This window comes from Moschus berezovskii, chromosome 22, assembly GCF_049115385.1.
Source record: "Moschus berezovskii isolate FMDL1 chromosome 22, NW_MosBer_1.0, whole genome shotgun sequence".
NCBI classification, from domain to species: domain Eukaryota; kingdom Metazoa; phylum Chordata; class Mammalia; order Artiodactyla; family Moschidae; genus Moschus; species Moschus berezovskii.
In genome coordinates, this window is record NC_142481.1 from 25,003,708 (window position 1) to 25,025,834 (window position 22,127).

The 22,127-nt window shown below is 47.4% G+C and overlaps 1 protein-coding gene across 3 annotated transcripts in view; it reads right to left on the bottom strand.

Moving 5' to 3' along the window:
- The window catches only part of ZFHX3 (zinc finger homeobox 3), a 259,323-nt gene that overhangs the window by 140,761 nt on the left and 96,435 nt on the right, over positions 1-22,127 (bottom strand). For all 3 annotated transcript variants that reach the window (XM_088829948.1, XM_055412414.2, XM_055412413.2), the window contains one exon: positions 19,343-19,839. In XM_088829948.1, the coding sequence (XP_088686074.1) occupies positions 19,343-19,816 (474 nt within the window). In that variant the 5' untranslated portion in view covers positions 19,817-19,839. The remainder of the gene's footprint in view (positions 1-19,342; positions 19,840-22,127) is intronic.

Here is a 22,127-nt window from a genome sequence, read left to right on the forward strand (position 1 = left end):
ATACTTTTTTGCACATTGTTTTCAGCTGTTGAAGACTGTTTCATATTAGGTCTTGCTTCTTTAAAACCAAGGAAAGACGTCTCTCCCGCTTACTGACTCAGAGCTGTAATCAGAGGTCCCACGTTTAGTCATTTCGTTCATTAAACCAAAAAAAATAAAAATAAAAATCAGCTTTCAAAAGAAGAGAGGAAGGGAGAAAACATCCATAACTTGAGTAGCCAAGGAAACTAACTTCCAATATACAAATAAGGGGAGAGGAGGAATGCACAGTTTAAAGAAAAAAAAAGTTTCAGCTGAATAAAAATTTGAAATACTGTAAATTAATGGATAACAAATGGTTGCCATGGAAACGGTTTGCACATTTGACTGCAGGTGTTTGCTACAGTGAATGGAGACGGGGACGGTACAGCCATAAGCATGGCCACAAATGTAAACACTGAAGGAAGACTCCTAAGGCAACGTTAAGCCATCCATGCCACCAACACGGTGGTTCTCAATAGAAGTGAACCCACTTAGGCAAGGTGGGTAAAGCAGCTCTGCAGCTCTGGCTAATACTTCATTTGTGCTCAGAAGCTGCTCCCCCTTTACGACAATCTGTGGTATCGCCAAGGTTACAAAACAAACAGACACAAATACAAGACATTAGAGAGACGCCAAAACCAAATACATTCCCGTTTAACTGGAATGTAACTTTCACTCTTCAATCTTCACGCTCTGTGCTGTGCATTTCTGTATTATAATTTCTTTCATGGGAATTTGCATTAGCTTTTTAATCTGAAAACTATATACATATAATGTATGTATGGATATGCATACATATGGGCTTTCCAGGTGGTGCTTATGGTGAAGAACCAGCTTGCCAATGAAGGAGACGCAGGAGACAAGGATTCGATCCCTGGGTTGGGAAGATTCCCTGGAAAAGGGCATGACAATCTACTACAGTATTCTCGCCTGGAGAATCCCCATGGACAGAGGAGCCCGGTGGGCTACAGTTCATGGGGTTGCAAAGAGTTGACCACAACTGAAGCGACTTAAGCACGCACATACATATACATAACACAAACGGGAATGGGGAAAACTTCAATTCTTACTTGCACCTAATTCTGGTCACATAAGGGAAATGTGGGTCTATTGGGGCTTCTGGGGTAGCCTTGCTTTAAAAAAAAAATCAAATTCTAAACTCCCCAGGTTAGGCAGCATATTAGTAAAAGTAACTTTACTGCTCATTCCTCTCACAGCTCAGAGAAGGGGTCAAAGAAGCAGTAGCAAAAATAAAACTGTACTTGGACCACTTTCTAACTTTGCTAAGTACTTCACTAGATAACTTCTTGCTCCATTACAGAAGAGATCAATGTATTCTTTAAAAAAAAAAAAAATTCCTGCAAACCCACTCTCTCAGTGCTGAAGGGGAACTCAGTGGTCTCTCGCAGCCCCTCTTTCTTCCAATGGGACCACGGCAGATTAGCTGAAGTTAAGTAACTTGCCCAGTCTTCACTACACGTTGGTCACATCTCTTAAGACAAATGCTTTTTCCCTTCTAGGAAACTGAAACAATCTACCAGCCTTTCTATTCCCCAAACCCAAGGTGTGCCAAATTCAAAACTAATGAAAACCAATTATAAAATGACTTCTCTATGTGGCCTGCATATGCCACTGGAAAATCTAAGGCAGGAAAGTGACATTCCTAGAGGAGCGCGCACTGTACTGAGCTGTGGCTGACTGCACGGCATGCAGGAACATCCCAGGCAGGATCACACTAAACTTGCTCAACAGTCCTGCCAGGCAGGTCATTTCAGGAGCCTGTTTCACAGCAGAAGAAGACAGAAGGATTAAGTTCCATGTCCAAAGCCACACATCTGTGAAGGGCAGGAGTTGAGATTCAAATCTCGGCAGCCTACCTGCGAGCCTCTTTCTCTCTTTTAAACACCAAGAGCTACCTGAGTTTCCCCTAAGACATGTGGGCATCCTACCTTGAAGTTTTCTAGCACCTGGTATCTAATGAGCATCTGAAACTTCTGGAACGGACACCAGAGAGCCTATCTCTCTCTTTAAAACCCCAAGAGCTACCTGATTTTCCCCTGAGACACATGGGCATCCCATCTTGAAGTATTCTAGCGCCTGGCATCTAGTGAGCATCTGACACTTCTGGAATGACCAAGAGACTGTTCAACTCCCATGGCCTCTCCTGCGCAGTTTGAGACCTCTCAGTTGTGTGTGTTTCTGCCTCGTGCTTCTGTTCTTCTGCAAAAAAGCAGAAATCCCTGAGCCCAATCTTCAGAGACACAACAGAACATTCTCGTAGGAAGCTGGAGGGGCAGACAGGGTGGGTGAAGAACAGAACTCACGGCAAACCTGCAGCTTCCCTGTGTGGACTTCACAGTGGAAACACCACCTGGCTATCAGGCTTCAGTATTCTGCACTCAAAGTTATATCATGAAAATTTCAATAACAGAGAAGAGTTTTATAAAAAACAAACAAACATAGAATAGATGCCTCTCACCCTGATGCTAAAACTAATATAATACAGGACTTCCCTGGTGGTCCAGTGGCTAAGATTCCACGCTCCCAATGCAGGAGGCCTGGGTTCAGTTCCTGGTGAGGGAACTAGATTCCATATGCCACAACCAAGGGTTCGAGTGCTACAACTGAAGACCCCACAAGACACAATTAAGACCTAGCACAGCCAAATAATAATACTTTAAAAAATAACTTAAAAATAAAATACTTTGTTATACACATTGTGTATCCATCCTTTTATCCATCTATCAATGATGATTCCATTTTGATGCATTTCAAAGTCAACTGCAGACATGAATAAACTTTACCACCCCTCCCCAGTACTTTAGCACACACAGTATTAACTACAGTTCAAGATTCATTTTTGGGGTGAAAAGTGAAAGTCGTATCCAACTCTTTGCAACCCCATGGACCACACAGTCCATGGACTTCTCCAGGCCAAAACACTGGAGAGGTTAGCCTTTCCCTTCTCCAAGGGATATTCCCAACCCACAGATCGAACCCAGGTCTCCCACATCGCAGGTAGATTCTTTACCAGCTGAGCCACAAGGGAAGCCCAAGAATACTGGAGTGGGTAGCCTATCCCTTCTCCAGCAGATCTTCCTAATCCAGGAATTGAACCGGGGTCTCCTGCATTGTAGGCGGATTCTTTACCAATTGAGCTATCGGGGAAGCCTATTTACGGGGTACTTTTTTAAAAATACTTTTTTATTATCTGAACAGATTATTTGAGTGCACTTTCTTACTAGTAAAATACTAAAAAGACCCCAATTCCACTGTGTTACCAGTATGAAATGTTTGGCTCCCAACTAATTTTTTTTCCTTTTTTTTGAGAAGTTACTGTAACCACAAGTGCATGAAAGAAAGTGCTAGTCACTAAAATCAGTTTAGAATTACGGCCTTGGGTTTAGTATGTAGAAGAAATGAATCTGCCTTTGTCCTCTGTCTGGCTTGCCCATCTACCTGATCACTCCCTCTCCAAAGCTGGTCCAAGGACACTCCAGCCTTCCTCCTTCCAGGAGGTCTATTGTGATCTGACCACCGGAGGTGATTCCTCCCTCCCTCTAGCTCCTTCCAGACTTGGGTAACTTTCATATACACATCTGCCAGCACCAATCAACTCATCTATATATCCTGTGTGACAGTGTTTTTCAAACTACAGGTCCTGATCCCTCAGGGCTGTGGTTCTGAATCTGGAACTATACATTAGAAACCCACAGTCAATGAATCAGAGTCTCTGAGGGCTGGACCAGGCAGTCCCCCTCACCCCTTTTCTAAGATCCCTTGCTCTGCTATGCTTAGTCACTCAGTCATGTCCGACTCTTTGTGACCCCATGGACTGCAGCCCACCAGGCTCCTCTGTCCACTGGGGAGTCTCCAGGCAAGAATATTGGAGTGGGTTGCCAGGCCCTCCTCCAGGGGATCTTCCCCTCCCAGGGATGGAACCCAGGCCTCCTGCATTGCAGGCAGATTCTTTAATGTCTGAGCCACCAGAGAAGCCCTTCAGTTCAGTTCAGTCGCTCCGTTGTGTCCGACTCTTTGCGACCCCATGAATCACAGCACGCCAGGCCTCCCTGTCCATCACCAACTCCCGGAGTTCACTCAAACTCATGTCCATCGAGTCAGTGATGCCATCCAGCCATCTCACTCTCTGTCGTCCCCTTCTCCTCCCGCCCCCAATCTTTCCCAACATCAGAGTCTTTTCCAGTGAGTCAACTTGTCACATGAGGTGGCCAAAGTATTGGAGTTTCAGCTTTAGCATCAGTCCCTCCAATGAACACCCAGGATTGATCTCCTTTAGAATGAACTGGTTGGATCTCCTTGCAGTTCAAGGGACTCTCAAGAGTCTTCTCCAAGCCCTTAGGGGGGTCATAAAAATCAGTGTCCTAAATGCAACCAGTATTTGTGTAAAAACCAAGGGAAGTGGATAAAAAGGAAAGTATCAGAATGTTGCTCATATAGTAAGCATAAAATTATTTTGTAAAACTTTTGTTTCAATTATATATATACAAAATATCGCTCCCATATGTGCTTAGTCACCTATTAAAATGTATCTTTTTTTGGACACTAGTCAACAAAGTTTACAAAGTTTAGAAACACAGCCATAAAGAAGTTAGTACATTATCCTGCTCCTTAAAGGTACTCCAAGATGTATGGCTTGAACATGGGGCAAGAGGAGAGGAAACTGGAGCTTCTCTCTTACTGAGAATACATTTTGCCACATGGTTCTCCTGGGGCTAACTAGCATTATTCAGAAGCAAAGAGCTGGAGAGTGAACAGCGCAGATTTGAAGGAAACAGAAGAACCTAGTCTTTAAGTTTCTATATTTAAGACTTTTGTCCCTGGGTATCAAATCTTCAGTAGATACTGACTGTCCATCTGATACCTGTAGGACTGGGAAGGATACCGAGTTGGGTAAGAATAAACAGATCCTGCTGTAAAGGATCTTGCAATTGAGTAAAGGAGACAGACCACTATAAAAACTGGCTATATTATGAAGCAGGAGCAAAGTACCGTCACTTTTATACCTCAACATCAATCTCTATGACTGCTGATAGAAAGAGTTGTGATTTTGGCTGATAAAACATGGGGACACAGAGCCAAGGACAGCTGCAAGTGAGAATTTCCAAAATACTTGGGCATAAGCTAACTATCCCAGGACGATCTCTCAGTGGGTCAGTATAGAAAAAAAACAGTCCAAAACTGACAGCAAATAGCATGGTTATAAATAGCTCTGGAAAGCTCTGGTCCACACGGCACATCCAGTTTATTCTGACATACACTTCTGGACTGACAACTATGTAAAGTCAGGGGTTCAGACCGGGCTGCTACGCTACATCTTAGAACTGAAGGAACCGTAAGCACATTCTGCAAGTACTTTTGTCATTCAGTAAGTATTTATTGAGCTGGTGTCAGACATTGTTCTAAATGCCAAGGATACAGCCATTAATAAGACAACCGAGGTCGCCGATCTTCTGGTAGACAAATAAATAAATGAACGAACAAGAAAAATAGATAATAACTGTCAATGCGGAGAAGCAGGCTCAGATGGAGCTTCTCTCAGTAACTACCTGGGAGTGGGTGGTCAAGGGGCTGCCTCTCTGAGGACCAGAACTGCATGTCAAGGTCAAGGATGCTCACTCCAGACAGTGGGACCTCAAGTGCAAAGGTCCAGCAGGAGGTGCAAGCTTGGCCCGTTGAAAGAACAGTAAGAAAGCTGGTGCGGCTGCAGTGTCATGGGAAGGGAAGCGGGGTTACAACATGAGGCTGGCGTGGTGGGCGGAGTCTAGGTCATGGAGAGGTTTATATGGCAGCGCTGAAAGGCTGGCTTGTCTTTTGAGGGATGGAAAGCCACTGTTGGGTCTTTGCAAGGGAGTGCTATGACCTGATTTTCCTCATCATGAAATTACTGCGTGGAGAGTGGACAGTCAAGGGCAAAGGTGCAGCAAGGAGGGAGCTGGCACAGGGAGAGACGACAGGGAAGGTGGAGGAAACGTGTGTTGAAGGTGGAGCCGACAGGGCTCAGCGATGATTTGGCTAGAGAGGAGCGAAAGAAAGGGGGCCACAATAATTCCCAGCTTTCAGGCTTCAGTGAACGGTTGGCGACGGCCCTGACTCAGGTGGGGTAGCCCGAGGGAGAGGGGGCTTGGCAGTAAAAGGGTCAGCAATACAGCTCTTCAGACCATGCTAAGTCTGGGGGTCAGCTATCAAACATTCAACCAGAAACGCCCCAGGACAGAAGCAGACGGAAGGAGAGCGCAGGGCTCAAGGGCAGATTCCGGTGTCACCAGAAGCGAGATGTCGTTGGGGGAGAACTATCAACGGAAGAAAGAAGCGGGCCTGAGCCAAGTTCTGAAGTCTGACGCGTTTACCGTAAATCACAGAAGTGGAGGCAGCAAGGAGACAGGCCAGTAAGGGACCACAGAAACCAGAAGACTGGTGTCACAGAAGCCAGGAGGGGACACAGCGATTTCACGGTGGGCATGACCAAGGGAGGGCAAGGGGATGTTGGCAGGGAGAACTCAGTCATCACAGCCTTGGGTGGGGGGCAAGACCCACCCACTAGGAACTAGTCCGCTTCGGCAGGCACAGGCTGCCAGCCTGAGGTTGAGGATAGCGTGCGAGGTCCACAGCGCCCCCAGGTCACCTGCAGAAAACCAAGCCGTGCAGTCTGTCGGAGCCACTCCTATCCCTGAGCGGTGGAAGAGCCACAAATACTACCTTTCTCCTGCTTCCCAACATCCCTCCCCGACTCCAAGAACCCTTTCTGGTCCTATCTGTGCGCTGTTCCATTTCACTCGCCAAATTAGGGTGTTCTATGCTTTTTCACCATCCGATATCAAAACGGCACCTTTCAACTACTCTTCAGCTACCTTCATGGCAAACCAACTTGCCTTGGGGAAAGACGGGAGAGCGGTGGGAAAGAAATCAGTAACCATCTGTGGGTGTCTCCCTGTCTTGCGTCTTGGGGCATTCTCAAGAGATACTTGCTGGTTAAGGCAGCCTGTATTCTGAAGGGGTTTCCTGGAGAAACAAATTGACACATAACACAGAGAATTAGCCTGGTGCCAAATGATGAGACACGCACTCAGGGAGGAGAAACCGTCTGTGGCTGCAGTTGCAGGCAGAGCTCTCTGGAAAACCAGGGATCTGTCACCAGAACATAAAGGCAGGCCAGGAAACCTGCTATCCCTTAAAGTCTGAATTAAAAAAAAAAGACTTTCATCGGGGCCCAAAGCCTATCTCGGAGATAAAGAAACGAGCATTTACGATGACATCTGCTGGATTAATTAGCTGTGTAATTAGTCTCCCTCAGTGGAGCTGGGCTTTGTCATTGCTGTCTGAGACTTCCCCAGGTGAGACTGGATTCCAGTTGCCATGTACCAAGAGGAAGAAAGAGCAGGCCAGGCAAAGGGGGAAAAGCACGCGACAGTGTTTGTGGGAGGTGGTGAGAACGGAGGAGTGTCTCAAGGACTTTTGAGGTCCCCTGGGTCCTAGAACGTCGGAGAGGAACAGTCAAGAAGGAAGAATGACTTGAGGACTCACTACTTCGTAACAAACCCACAGATGCCCCGAGCCTGGACTTTGGATAAACTCAAAGGACCAAAGGCCCAGAAATGCAAATATGATCACAGCAAGAGGACAGGGATGAGAAGGGGTGGGCGGGTGTGGATTCAAAGTTGGACACGATGAGCCTGGACCAAGCTTACAGAACTCCGGTCCCTGGAGAGACAGTTGCATCTTTCCACACTGGCAGCTGTGGCCATCACTAACAGGAACTCAGACCGAGCAAGAAAAATAAATACATACAAATGGTTGGAGCCTAGTCTGAGAACCAGAAGTGGAAGAACACACGCAAGCAGATGCCTCCAGCCAAATCTTTCCCCACAGTGCTTCCTAAAGCACAACTGGCTGCAGAGTCACACTGGCTGACTCACGTCTAGGACACTGAGGAAATGGCAGTGCCGGGACCCACGCCTGCTGGCTCGGCTGACTGGAGGAACCGAGGAATCGTCCCAGGCTCCATCTTCGATGATTTTAGAAAATGAGAGAGCTGGCAGCAGAAGGGAAATACAGAAACGTGAAGGCCCAGCAAGAGTGGGACAATTACCCTGAAAACCATCCTGGTTTGGAGGTGAGCAATCGGGGTGGTCTTTTATCTTCCCGAACCCTACAAGCCCAGGGTGCAGAAGAAACATGCGACAACTTGTGTGCCCCAAGTGTTTGGAATGATGACCTTCTCCTGATGCAGCAGCACACCTGCTGTCTGCTCATGTTCTCTGGGCACTCTTCCAAAGGGACAAAGACTCAGAGCAACGTGAAAGGCGGACAGGAACCGGGATCCTCGTCACAGAGTACAGATACTGGAGGTAAAACATACTCCCCGTGCCTGCCACGCACTACAAGCTCCCTACCCAGAAGAGGTGTTTACGTAACATGTTACAAGATTTATCAGCTTGAGTCAAAATTCCTACTTCAGGATTCAGCACAAAATCAGACTCAATACAAGCTGCTGACCCATAGGAAGGAAAACCCTTCTCATTTACGGGTGTCCTAGAGATGAAGCCAGGGGATGGTGCCCGACGTGCTGGGGTTCAGGCCTGCAGCAGCAGAGTGCAGCAAGGGGACGGGTACAGGGACACTCCCAGCCTAGAACCAGGGGCCCTGGGGCCTCCTCTCCTGCAGACAGACAAGGATAACACGGTGTGGCAGGGCACCCAGGCAAGTCCAGGGGTCGGCTCAAAAGTGACTACAGGGGCCCAAAAGGCTTTAAGAAGGAGCCTGTGGTCAGAGAGAGAGAGAGAGAGAGAGAAACTGAACAGGGACTGCAAGGAGACGAGAGATTCTTCGCACAGTTTCAATGCACAGGCCGACAGGCAAATGAAAACACTGGTTCAAAGTGTTGATCTAAGAGACCAGGTGTGCTTTAGAGGCCCCGTCCTGGGCCTGGGCACCCGCTCCGCTAATTAACAGGTTACAAATCAAATATTATCAGTAGGAAAACATTTCTAACCTTCTAACTAGTTTGGCTTTTACAGAATGAGGACAGCCCCTAGAGAAGGTTTGCTACTCACACCTGATGATTGGTCCTGATTCAAAGCCGCTTCAGCATCTCCTATGAGCATCCTGCATGTGGAAGGCACAAGTGAAACAGCCAGCGCTCAAGGGCTGTGAATTTCTACCACCTACATACAGGTTACAACTGCAGGAAGAGGCCTGAAGAGCCGGGCAAGAGCAAGGACAGCGGAATCTTGGACAAAGCCGCAAGGCACCGAACCAGGCACGCTGCCGTCCATCTCGCCAGGTGATGTGAGAGCACTTCAAACATAAGGGAATAATGAAAAAATTACTGAGAAACAAATTTTAACAAATAGCTCTGGAGAAAATTTCAGATTTCACTATACAAAAAGCACTTTATTTAATGTAGAAAACACGAAAATCTGATATGACAGTTTTCTATAAATAACAAAAATTGGAAATCATCATTAGAGGCTTCTGTAATTTTCCTCTTTTGTGGGGACCTATTTAAAAAAAAAAAAAGGCTTTACCAATAAGGAAGCCACTTATCTCTCTTCATGCTACCGTCGGGCCAGTTGGTAGGACTGTGAGAGAATTTCTTCATCATCTGGAGGAAGGGTTGCCAGCAAACATATAGGATGCCCAGGAAAATGTGAATTTCAGATAAGAAATAGGATTATTATTTTATGGAACATACTTACAATAAAAATTATGTGGCTTTGTCTGAAATTCACATTTAACTGGGTATTTCATATTTTTATTTGCTAAACTTGGCACCTTGACCTTGGGGTCTTTGAAGTGGTATTTTTAAAGGTAAGTCATATATATATATGTGTATATATATGTGTGTGTGTGTATATATATATACGTGTGTGTGTGTGTATATATATATATATTTTTTTTTTTTTTTTTCAGCCTCCTGGGCTCCAGGGCACATGGCCTACTTGCTCCATGGCGTGTGGGATTTAAGTTCCCTGACCAGGGATGGAGCCAATGTCCTCTGCATTGGAAGGTGGATTCTAACCCACTGGACCACCAGGAAAGTCCCCGTGATATTTTCAGTGCTTCACAGGGTCACCAGTCTGATGTTTCTTATTTAATAACCTCCAATATCTCTGTGAGCAATAGAATTTTATTTTTTTTGTCTGTAACATTTTTAACTTTCACCCTACAACCTGGTTGCTTAAAAAAAAAAAAAGGCACTGGAAACCTAAGTTTATTAAAGTATAAAATGACTCAGTGCTACCAAAATGGTTTTCATAGCAACAGCCTTTCCCACCCTACACTTAAATAGTATTTACAGTTTCATGTTATGTTGGAAAAAAAAAAAAGACTCAAGGCTTCAGTTCAGGTGTATTTGTAATTATTTAAAAACTCTTGCCTTCCAACAATGTTCCTGACAATGTTTAATTGTTCCCTTATAATTTCCCTTTCAAAATAAAAAACCAGAAACACCTGTTGGGACTAAATGTATTCAAATTTGCCCTTTTAGTCCAAGTCCTGGGCAAGCTGAAAGGACTCAAAGTTGGGTTTATGCCTTTGCCCGCTATGAGCTGGCATGGCTTTCCTCCAGACGGGGTTTACCTGGAGCAACTGGAGTACATGGAATTACTCTGGAATGTAGAGGCAATGGAATATTGGCAGCAAAATTCTCCTAAGGGTCACAGACCACCCCTAAGACGGCAGATGGCATCCATGAAAAGAATTCCACTAGGAGTATGGGGCTGGGGTGGGGGTGGGGGGTACAGAGTTCGAGATTCTTCTTTCTCAAGAAGCTCTAGGGCTCACTTAAGAATTTGCGGGGGTGAGGGAGAGGGGAGATGGGAGGGTTAAGGGTTTCAACAAAGTGGTATAGTTCCTAGACCACCCCACTCCTCAAGCCGGGGTGAAGGGCCATGGCCCATCTTCTCTGGAACCCAGGAGGAGACCTGTCACCAGCAGCTGAAAACAGCCCCTCCCAGAAACCAGCAGACACAGCCATGCCATCTCCACACTACCCGAATAAGAACTTCGGAAAAGCAAACTTCTCAGACATTCAGTATTTGTTCTTTCTCTATTAAATAAATGGTGAGACCCATAGTCGTCACTAAGAAACAATAAAAAAAAAAAAAAAAAATGGCCCCTCTCTCAAGCCGCCTTCTCTCCCAGAGACTCCCTCATCCTGGCGAATTTGATGACGGTGATTAATCCAAGAAATTCCACCCCGGAGAATACGTGGGAGAGGACGGGGAACAGGAGAGAGGAAGAAAAGTCAGCCACGCGGCTTCACGGGCCTGGAAAAGAGAACGTCTGCCTCTGTCCCCTCTCCTTGCACCTCAGTGCTTCTGACAAGAAATACTTGGTAAACATGCACAGACTGACCCAAATCTGCACAGTATTCAGGGCTGCTCTGTAAGATCCACAAACGGGGGACAACGAACAGGGCTTCTCACATCAGCAAGGGAAGAACAGCTATTTGAGAAACTGAACAACCAACCATCCAATCTCAAAGAAAACATAGTTCTACATCACACAATACAGAGTCCTACAATATACCATATATACCTCTCACAGAGTAAAGCCTTAAATGTGGGGAGAAAGTACTGAAGAAACTATCAATCAAGCGGTGCCAACCTGCCTGGGTTTGAAGGCCGACTCCAACAACACTCATTTGCTGGTGACTTATGGCGCCCTCTGCCTCGGTTCCCCCATTTGAAAACAGGTGGGTCAACAGAAGAATAAATCAATGAACACCTGTAAAGCAGGTATGACAGTACTTGCTAGTGGTTAAGTGTCATGTAGGAGCTAGCGATTACTTTCATTATAATATTAGCAGCAAGACAGAGCCTCCCTGCGAAAAGAGTCAGAGCCATAAAGGAACAGTTGTGCAGACTGGACAGCACATGGATGAAAAGCTGCTGAGGCTGAAGCATCCCACAAGCTAAGTGAGAGATGAATAACAGACTCAAAGAAACTGCTGCAATATCCACGGCACAGAAGGAACCGCTGGCCCCGATAAACCAACAGCTTTTGCAAATCAATCAGAAAAAAAGACCAACCCACCAAAATAGATGAAAGAATGAATGAAATCAGGGCAAAGACTATGAACAGAAAAGTCACTAAAAAAACTCAGATAGACAATAAATGCATGAAAACATCTTCACCCTAACAATTAAAGAGATGCACACTGGGACAAATTCACAAACGGGATGAACACAGAAAAATAAGGCTATGCTGGTCACCATGTGGGAATTTGAACATCATCTATTATTGGGAGGGGATAAAATGTTCCTAATAAAACTTGAAATGTTTAATAGCTAAATTACTTAAAACTTCATGTTTAAAATATTCTTAATAATGTTAATAACATTCTGAAAGGGTGTTCTTTCTGAAGGGCCATTAGGGAGGACTCTATCTATGGGCACGGCACCCTAAAACCAGCAGGCCTTCTTCTTGGAACAGCTCGAGTGTGGAGAGACTTTCCTTACCATAACCTCAAAACTGCAGGAAACAGGAATGCACATCAGCAAGGGCCTGGTCAGTGAGTGGGAAACTATGCAGCCACTAAAAAGAGCGAAGTAGATCGATATGTCATGACCTGAAATGATTTTCAGGATGATAGGTTACAGGAAAAAAGCAAACCAAAAGCACAGTGTGTGTCTAAGAGATTTCATAAGGGAATAATACATATGTATACACTCACGCACACTTTCTATCTCTATAAGCACAGGAGAAAAAAAAAAAAAAACAACAACCGCAAAAGAGATAATTAGATAACTTGTGATCCGTATCTTAAGAGAAGAGTTGGAGAGTAGAAAAAGGACTTCCACTCTAAAGAGTATTGAAAAGTACTTAAAGGTATGAGAAAGGGCTAAGGTGTAATACTGTATACATGCAACATAATTCCAATTTTGTAAGATGCCTTTCCCATCTTGTTAAATCAAAAAGAAAGAAAGAAAAATATGTTATCCTCTTTGATGAGATTAGGCAAATGATTATATTCTCTTATACTTACCTGGATTTCTCAAATTTTCTACAGTGAACACACATTACTCATACTAATAATTTTTACTATAAAAAATAAGGAATCCACATCTTATTATTCATTTATACTCTTGAGGTAAACTCAGAATGCTAGTCTTGTAACAAATAAGAATAATATTCTGAAGGAGTCTCATCAGTTCTTTACCATCCACAAAAAGGATTCAGGAAGGGTGAGAGAAAATAAAAATATTAAAAGTACTTGGGGGAAAAAAGGAGGAACTATTACAGTAAATGATTATGAACCTGGTCTTTCAGTAGGCGGCGTATTGAGTTGTTTATTTTGGCCACGCTGGGCAGCATGTGGAACCTTAGTTCCCTCACCAAGGATCAAACCCATGCCCCCTACCTTTGGGAGCACTGAGTCTTAACCACAGGACTGCCAGGGACTCCCAAGGTGGCATATTTACTACTGGACATATTAAAAACAGGCACACCCAGTAAGATTTCAATTCCATTATTCGGTATCTAAAGTGTGGAGCCAAAGGTTAACAGGGATCCAACCTTCCTGACGTGAAAGTCTGTGCAGCCCAGTAACCAGAGGGCAAAGCCTGGCTTAGAGTCAATCAGCTAAGAGAACGTGTTGAATCAAGTGGTACACTGGAGGGATCCTCAGATGCAGGATGGTCCTGGAGGGAGGGCAAGGCTGCAGTGAGGTGTCGACCTTTCACACGGCACCCACCGGCCATCTGTTGGCCAAGCATTCCTGTATCACGTGTTGGCCACAGTTCCTACTGCACTGAAGGGTTCAATCTGTCCCAGTATGAGCCCTGCCTCCAAAAAAAGATGCAATATTGCCACTTTCCCAGAATCCCCCTGAAGTTAGCTGGTGGCCAGAACCACTGCCAGGGCTCACCCAGCTCTCCAGGGGTGACCAGGGGGCCATGTGCACAGAGTCTCCCAGTCCGGCCCCAGGAGCTCCCATCCGCGAGCCCAGCCATCAAGTGAGGGAAATGAACTTCAGACCCCCAGCTGCGCTGGGAGATGGAAGGCATGAAGGCGAAATGTGCTAAGATTTACCAAAACATCTGGCCTTTCACACCTTCTAAATCAGCCACAGGAAAACACTCCCTGCCTTTCATTTTTGGTTGAAGGCACCAACGTATAGAGAGAAGAAGGCAGAGGTACGCACTTTAAAAAAAATAAATAAATAGTCGCCCTAATGAGAAAACAAGGTTTGAGGAAACTGGTTCCAGAGTGACGATGTAAACCAGATGACACCTGTAACAGGGCTTCAAATGCAAAGCCACATCAGGGCAGTGAGGAGGAGGAGGGAGGCAGGAGGGGCAGCTTTTGCTTTCCAAGCAGGACAAAGGCTGCCAGTCACCATCTGTGGGCACAACGTGTGCAGCAGAGTGCCTAAGACCCCCTGAGCTGTGCACCCATAAAAGGGCACGAAGAATGCAAACTTCAGACCAAATCTCTTTGTCTGACTTTTTATACATCTGATCTGTCCATCCATCCTTTGGTGAACTTACTGCCCTGCTGGGAGAGTGAACCCTGAGTTTCTTACACATCAGGGAAACAACTGGGAAGACAGATTCCAAAGTAATGCAGAGTCTGGTGGAGGGTTTCTTCCTTCCTTCTACCTCAAATAATCCGAACAGCATCGAAGTCCACTATGTAGAGAATCTGGGTGCCTATTTTTCAGTCAATTGGTACCACACTCTACTTCTTAGTTTAGGCCAAAGAGACTTGGTGTCTCCCCCTTGGTTTGCCTGGGGGGCCCGACACAACCCACATGGGGTCCAGACCCAACTCTGGGGGAAGACAAGCTTCTTTGTGTACAACTTAAGATTAATATGAAAACTTGGGGCTGGGCACAATCAAAGGAAAGTCAGCTGGGAACTGTTGGAGTAACAGATTCTGGTGGGGGTCTTAATCTAGCTGCTCAAGTTGATGGATTTCCATCCCAATGACTCTCAGGTGAAGAAAAACATCAAAGTGAAACCCAGATTCTGATAGTTGGCAGGTGTGCACTGATCTCCAGCTGCCCTTTCGGCACCCTCCTCCCCCAAGCAGAAAACACTTCAATTTTCAGAGAGCTCGCCAGGGACAGCAGGGAAGTCTGGATAAATACAGAAGGGCTCATGTGAGCCCTGAACCCACTCCCTGGTTCATGATCTGCACGAGCACGGAGGAGTGTGGAGGGCAGGCGTTATCAGTACCTGCTGCCCACCCCCAGCTATTTAAGACAAGCAAGGGCACCCTGCATTGCAGTGGGGGAAGGAGTGGGAGACCGGGGCCCAGGAGCAGGTCCTCCAGGAGAAAAGTGAAAATATTTATGTGGGAAAGCAGTCAGGTGCAGAATTCCCCTTCCAGACCTCAAGCCCTCATGAGAGACAAGCTCCTTACCCACAACACGCTTCCATTCTGGCTCTGATGAATCGCTATAGACAAAAACAAAAAAACAAGAGTTTGGCTTCTAAGCCTGACTGGGGTCCCTGGCCTTCCCGCTGTGTTGCAGTGTCACTCAATCACAGTGCCCATGATGGCAGCCGTGAGGGTATGGACATACAACCGCTGGGAGCCGGACCAGGGCCACCCCTGCGATAAGTCCGCTGCGTACAAACCTTCAAGGATGCGAATGTGTATTCCATCAGTGTCAGGCATGAGGGAAATCGCAGCCGGCCCTCTGTCTCCTGTTGCTGACGATCCTTCAGCTCTACCATCTCCCACCTCCTCTCCCCGCTCCATCAGTAACTCTTCCTGCCTGTTCACTCATGCCCGCCCCTGTGTGCCAGATGGGGTACTGCCATAGTAAACTGTTACAGCTTACAGTATATAATGTCGGATTAAAAATGTTTTGTTCTTGTGTTTTTTTTTTTAATGTATTTTTAATGTCTGTGTGAAAAGTATTCTAAACCTATTACAGTACAGTACTGTATCACCAGTTGTGTTAGCTGGGTACCTAGGCTAACCTGGTTGGACTTACACACACCCTCTCAGAGTGGAACTTGTTCATATGTAGGACTTAATGTATTTAAAGACTCGAGGAATTCAATCACAAGCATTTCAGAACACTAACCTGAGAGCCAAGAAAAAAGGAAAGCAGCTTCCCTCTGATGCCAGGGGCTCTCCACCTGAACCCTACTTTCTTTTACTTCCAGGAGGCAGGAAGAAGTCGATGAACATTAATCTTGATTTAAAAACCGCTCTCACACAATAATCCAAACTAACCAGACAATCCCAGGCAAGAGATAGTATCGCCCGTTTCCCCATTTTGCTGATCAGCCCAACCCTCTCCTGTGTCCGGATAAGAAATTATCTCATGCTTTCAGACGGCTCAGTCCTAATCCAGCAACATACGCGCCAGGATTTATGACACCAAGAGGGAGAGACTCTGGACCTGTCTGAGACCCAGTGACAGACCGGAAAGCCACACTTCTACTAGTGTCCCCTGAGACCACTGGTCTGTCTCCTCAAGCATGGAAAAGGAAGAGGAAAGGGTGGGAAGAGAGGGTGGGAGACCCACGAGGGAGTCAAAGACATCACGGTCACGTGAGCAGATGCAGCAAAAGGCAAGTGTGGGCATCTCCTTGACCGATCCATGAGCGATCTGCCGGGGAACCAAGATGGGGTGAGGGGGCTGGGGGTGGGGCTGGGGCGAGGGTTGGCCATGGGGAAGGGGGCAGTGAGGAGGGCCGTGTGTGAGAAGCTGGGGGCCCTCCCTGGGTCAGCAGCATCTGGAGCTGTTTCTCTAGCAGACAGTAAAGAACTCGATTATATCCAGTTAACTGTGCTCTAAACTGATTATGCATGTGCTGGGCTAATGGATTACATTAGCAAGAGGAAAAATAACATGCAATCAATCTCCATTTACCACAGGCCACACCAGGGCCTACAGAAAAGCTGACTCTCGAACCACCTCCGATCCCCATCCCAAATCCCAGGACTGACAAGACCCTGTGCTAGGGACCCCCTCAGTAAAAGAAGTTTATCTCAGTCACATGGCGGGGCAGAAAGGCCTCGAGGCGGGCACTGAAACGGTAAGTTTCCGGGTCACATCTGGGAGTCGGGGAAGAGCTCCCCGCCCCCCACAGTAGAGTCACGGGGACAGTTGTTACCCAAGCTAATGAGACCAGACTAACGACCTCCGGCTCCTGACCCAGGGAATTCTGTCCTGAGTGTGGGTGGAGGTCACCCCTGGTGGGTGCCAGCCATACACACTGCCTGGGCATCTCTCCTTCGAGGGCTGGTCCCGCGTCCTACCCTGCATCCCCACACCTTCACTTCTGCAATGCTGTCTTTTCTGAACAGGAGACTCCTCCATTTTTACTTAGGGGAAAAGATGAGAGAACTGAGGCAGGGGAGGATGAGCATCCGGGGCTAGCTGAGCAAAGCACAAAGGGTGAGACTCGAGTCACTTCCCTCACATTCTCCCTGAACACCCCTCTACCCGATTCTCAAGGTGTGACCAGAGGACAAGGAGTGGGGACCAGCAGGGGATGTAGTCAGCGAATCCCCAAGCTCCAGGCCCTTAGGAAGGAAGCAAACCCAAGGCTGCTCTTACTGGAGGCCGCAGTGTAGACAGTTAACGACCACCCCACGCATTCTATAACCTAAAAGGCAATGTTTCTCCTCAGATGGAAGAGGCCAGCTTCATGCCACCTCTAAAGGACCGCATTCAAAGCTGTATGTGACCTTCTAGAGCCACATGGAGCCCTTCGTACTAATTTTTGCTCAGTTGGGTCGTTTAGAAACTTTTTTTTCCCCCCATGGGTATCTCCATCAGGTTTTCGCGACCACACCGGCACCACCCTGTGGCCAGTGAGAACCTCCGATTTAAACTGATGGCCAGGAGCCTTTCTTTCCAAGGGTGGCACTCAGGGAAGCCAACCAGTGAGGGCCCAGCTCATGGAGAACAGGGCGGGCTTGGCTGTCTGGTGTCTAGACCCTCCCGTCCACACCGCTTGAGCCCATTCATGCCTGAGTCAGCAGTCAATTCCAGAACATTCTATCCCCACCACCTTGTGCCTGCTTTCTCCCCCTTTCCCGAAAATGGTTTCTCATCCATGTAACACAGGCCTCTAGACAAGCTGAGAAAGAGCAACTGTAAAATAAATTGCACCTCTCAATCTCAGCAGAGACCGATGTGGGGACAGGATCAGGGTCTTCCTTATTTGGAGTCTCTAAGTAGAGAGGGGATTCAAGGAGCTCGGGGTGAGGGGCAACCCGGCGCTCACTGGCCCACAGACGTGGGAATCGATGTGAATGGAAAGAGCAGAGACTGGTAACAAGAGGGAGGGGGACGGAGAGAGAGAGGGCGTGGAAGGGACGTGGAGGGAGGCTGGGCAGATTTATGGCGATTTGTACCTGATTGTTCATACTAAAGCCATTATGGGATGATTAGAGAAAAAGGTGAGGCTTTAAGTCCAGTGAAAATCAATAGAAACGTCTGGAGCAATTCTGCCGTGCAAGTGGAAGGACTATTACAGGATCCGAGCACCTCCTCGTTACCGTCTATGGACTGAGGGGAAGAAGGAAGGAGGCAGGGAGGGGTGAGGAGGAAGGGGTTTGAAGGCATGAGAGGTGGAGAGGACTCGAGGAGCAGGAGGGCAGGAGAAACCCAGCAAAAAAAAAAAAAAAAAATTGAAAATACGAGGAAGAGAGCAGAGACACAGAACACGGGAAACAGGAAGAAAGAAAAAAGGGGCCCCTCACTTGACCGTGTTTTTCCCCATAGCACTCCCCACCTTCTAGCCTACCATATAATTTATTTACTTTGTCTATCACCCATCCCCCAAATGAATGGGATGCTCTGGGAGGGCAGGGGCTTTTTGTCTGCCTTGTGCATGGATGCAGGCTCAGAACAGGGCCTGGTTTATGGGAGGGGTTCAGTGTGTATCCCGTGAATGAATGAACAAATAAACAAAGCACCCCAGCGGGCATTCAGGGAGCAGAGGCTAAAAACAGGGGGGAATAACCAGATGGAAAAAGAGAACAGAGAGCCTGCAGGGGAAACATATGAGCACAAAGGTAAAGGGGGAAACTAGGGAAATGGCAATTGTGAGTTAGGAAAGGATTCAGTTCTAAGAAAGGCAGGTGGAACAATGCATAGTACTGGGCTGCTATAAATACAACCTGGCCCCCAAATGAGGCACCCCACAGAGCCTTCAGTTCCCAGCTGAAGCCCTCTACCATGTCACCAGCTCCCCTCCCAACGCCAGGGCACCAGCCAGCCGCCAGTCCCTCCAGTTAATGGCACGGAGTCTCCATCTGCCCCCCAGCCTTCCGGTCATCCAGGGGATCTGCTCCACTCCTTCCAGAGACGTCCGGGGCTTACCTTGTACAGCTTCAGGCTGGCCTCGTGCCTTGAGTTGACCGTGTGCAGCCGCAGCTTCTCCAAGCTGTTGGTGTAGTAGTCGCAGGCGTTGCACTTGAGGTGGACAGGGTTGCCGATGGCCACGCACTTGAGCCGCCACTCGTTGGCCTTGCCGCCCTCCTTGATGTGGGCCACCAGCTGGTACTTCTGCACGTGCTTGTCTGTCTTGCAGTGCAGCTGGAAGTTGGCCTTGAGCTGGGTGTTGTAGCGGCAGAGCTTGCACTGGTATGAGTCCCCCATCACTGCCTTCCACTCCTCCTCCGGGAGGCTGCGCTCCACGTTCATGTGCAGCCCCAGCAGGTCGAGGGTATCTGTGGTGAACTTGTTGCAGACGGCGCACTGGAAGAGCTTGAGCGACGGGTCGTTGGTCTGGATGAAGCTCTCGCCCAGGTTCATCAGCTCCTCCGACACCAGCTGCCCGCCCCCGAGCCGCATGTCTAGGGGGATTTCACCGCCCACTGCGGGGAAAGAGAAGGGAAAGAATCAGAGGCTGGGCTCACAGTCTTCCTACCTGAGGCACTGCCCACCCTCCACCATCCCTGACCCAGGTCCCAGCAGAAAAAAAGATCACATTTCAAGCATCACAAGGTGCTATCCACTGGGAAAACTTACAACGAAAATCAGCTTGATGTGGTCAGATCTCTCTCATGGACATTCTGAAATTTGCAGAAGGTTGTGTTATGGTTTTTTTCTTTTGTAAAAGGCTGCCTAGAAGGTAGGAACCATATAATCTCTTGAATGTTTGAATTCAGCTCCTCACCAGATCCAAGAAAAGACAGACATAAAAGCATTACGCACTGGACGTAGGAGAATCTGAGGCTTCAGTCTCCAAACTAAGTCACAGCTGCGTTCTAAGACCCCCAAACCTTCACGGCGAATCAGAATTGGGCTGAGCAGCAGCGCTGCCTAGCAGAACTTTCTGTGAAGATGGAAACTTTGGGTATCTGGACTGTCCAATGTGAAAGTCACTAGTCACGCATGGCTATGGGACACCTGACATATGGCTAAGATAGAGCTGCGGAGCTGAATTCTTCATTTTTACTTCATTTGCATTTCGGTTAGTGGCTACCGTAGTGGACAGCGCGGCCCTAAATCTGAGATTTCCATAATGATCTACGTTATTCCTCACCTCACCTGCCTGTCAGAGCCGCTGGCTCCTCCCACATCTCCCCAAGAGTACAATCATTTCCTGTCCATGAGCCCCCACACGGCGTGGAACGTAAGCCTACTCTGGGACATGTCACGTTCCCCTCTGGCATTATCTCAGCCATTCAAAACAGGTACAGCCAGCCTCTTTAGGACAAGGATCCAGTCTTCTCCTTGCTAAACCTCAAGAGGGAACCCAGCCCTCCGCACAGGGGCCCAGACATCTGCCATGCCAGCCAGGGTACAGAGCAGCCAAAATGTTACAGGTTTGGCAAGTTGGGTGGAGATGGGCAGTGAAACGCAAAGGTCAGCTCACTGCCCTGGATAAACAGGGTCTGAGACGGCTCTGCTCCTCCCTCTCCGGCCCGGCTCTTTCTCAGTCCATCATGGCCCTGAATAAACCGAGGGCCAGCTCTCACTCACCAGCGGTAAGTTAATACTGTGAGCTCTCATTTCTGTCACGAGAAAGGTTTGGAAAGAGCAGCCTTCCCTCCATTACCTAGAAGCCTACAGTCAAGCAGAATGCCTAGCGTCGGCTTCTATTTTTTGCTTCTCCCCTAAACACACACACGCTCGAGCTATGCCTCCCCCTGCCACTCCCCAACTGATATTTAAATCTGACCTTTCACATGTGGTTGGGCTGAAGGTTTTTTGTTTTTTTTTTAATGACTGATTAGAATCCAAATTAGTGGTTAATCAAAGAAAAGATGTTACTATTTAAAAAAAATTTTTTTTTTCTTATTTCTGCTGTACGAGGTACTCTGAGTGAGAAGCTCAATCCAGGCTCAACTGAGCAGAGTGGCAGGATTTGAAGCCTGCGGACAGTCTAGCAAGCCACAGAAATCTTTTGCATATGCGTGCCAGAAGACTCTGGAAGCTTTCTGCCTGTCTTCTCTCTTGCCATCTCCCCTGGTGAGAGGAACCATAGCTATGACATTCTTCTTAGGACAAGAGAGAAAAAGAGATCGGGGGAAAAAAAGCCTAAAAGCTCCATACCTTAATAGGGATGCAGGCCAGACAGCATCCACAAAACACATTCAGTGTTCAGTGAAAGCAGAAACTGCCCAGAGGGTAAGACAAGGAGCAAACATATATTTGTTTCTGATGCCGACCACCTGAAGCGTCAAATCTTCTTCAGTTTTAAAATTTAACCTCAACACATCAATGCCGCTCCAAAGAGAAATTCAGCTGTCACTTGCTGGGTGCCTGAGTGAAAGTGAGAAGTCCTCGGAACACGCAAACGAAATAAGTCCCTGTTGCCACCCCAAGCTCTTAAAATGAAATGCAAATCCAAGACAGAAGCAGAGAAGCAGTGAAAGGGGGTGACGGGCAAGCCAAAACTCCCTCTGAGAACTATACCCTGGAGAACCACACACAGGCCTTGGGCTCCCACACATCCACAGGGCTGGAAGGAACAAATTCAGTCCCCAAGAAGTGGCGGAACCTCACCCAATTCACAGGCAGGTCAGGTCGGGGGAGAGAGCACACACTGAGAACTTAGCCAGTGCCTACTCTTGAGTCATGCCAGATGGATGGTCTTGGAAAGGACTCCATCTCCCCCGACATTTAACTTTAAGGCTGGAGACTGACACCCTGGCAC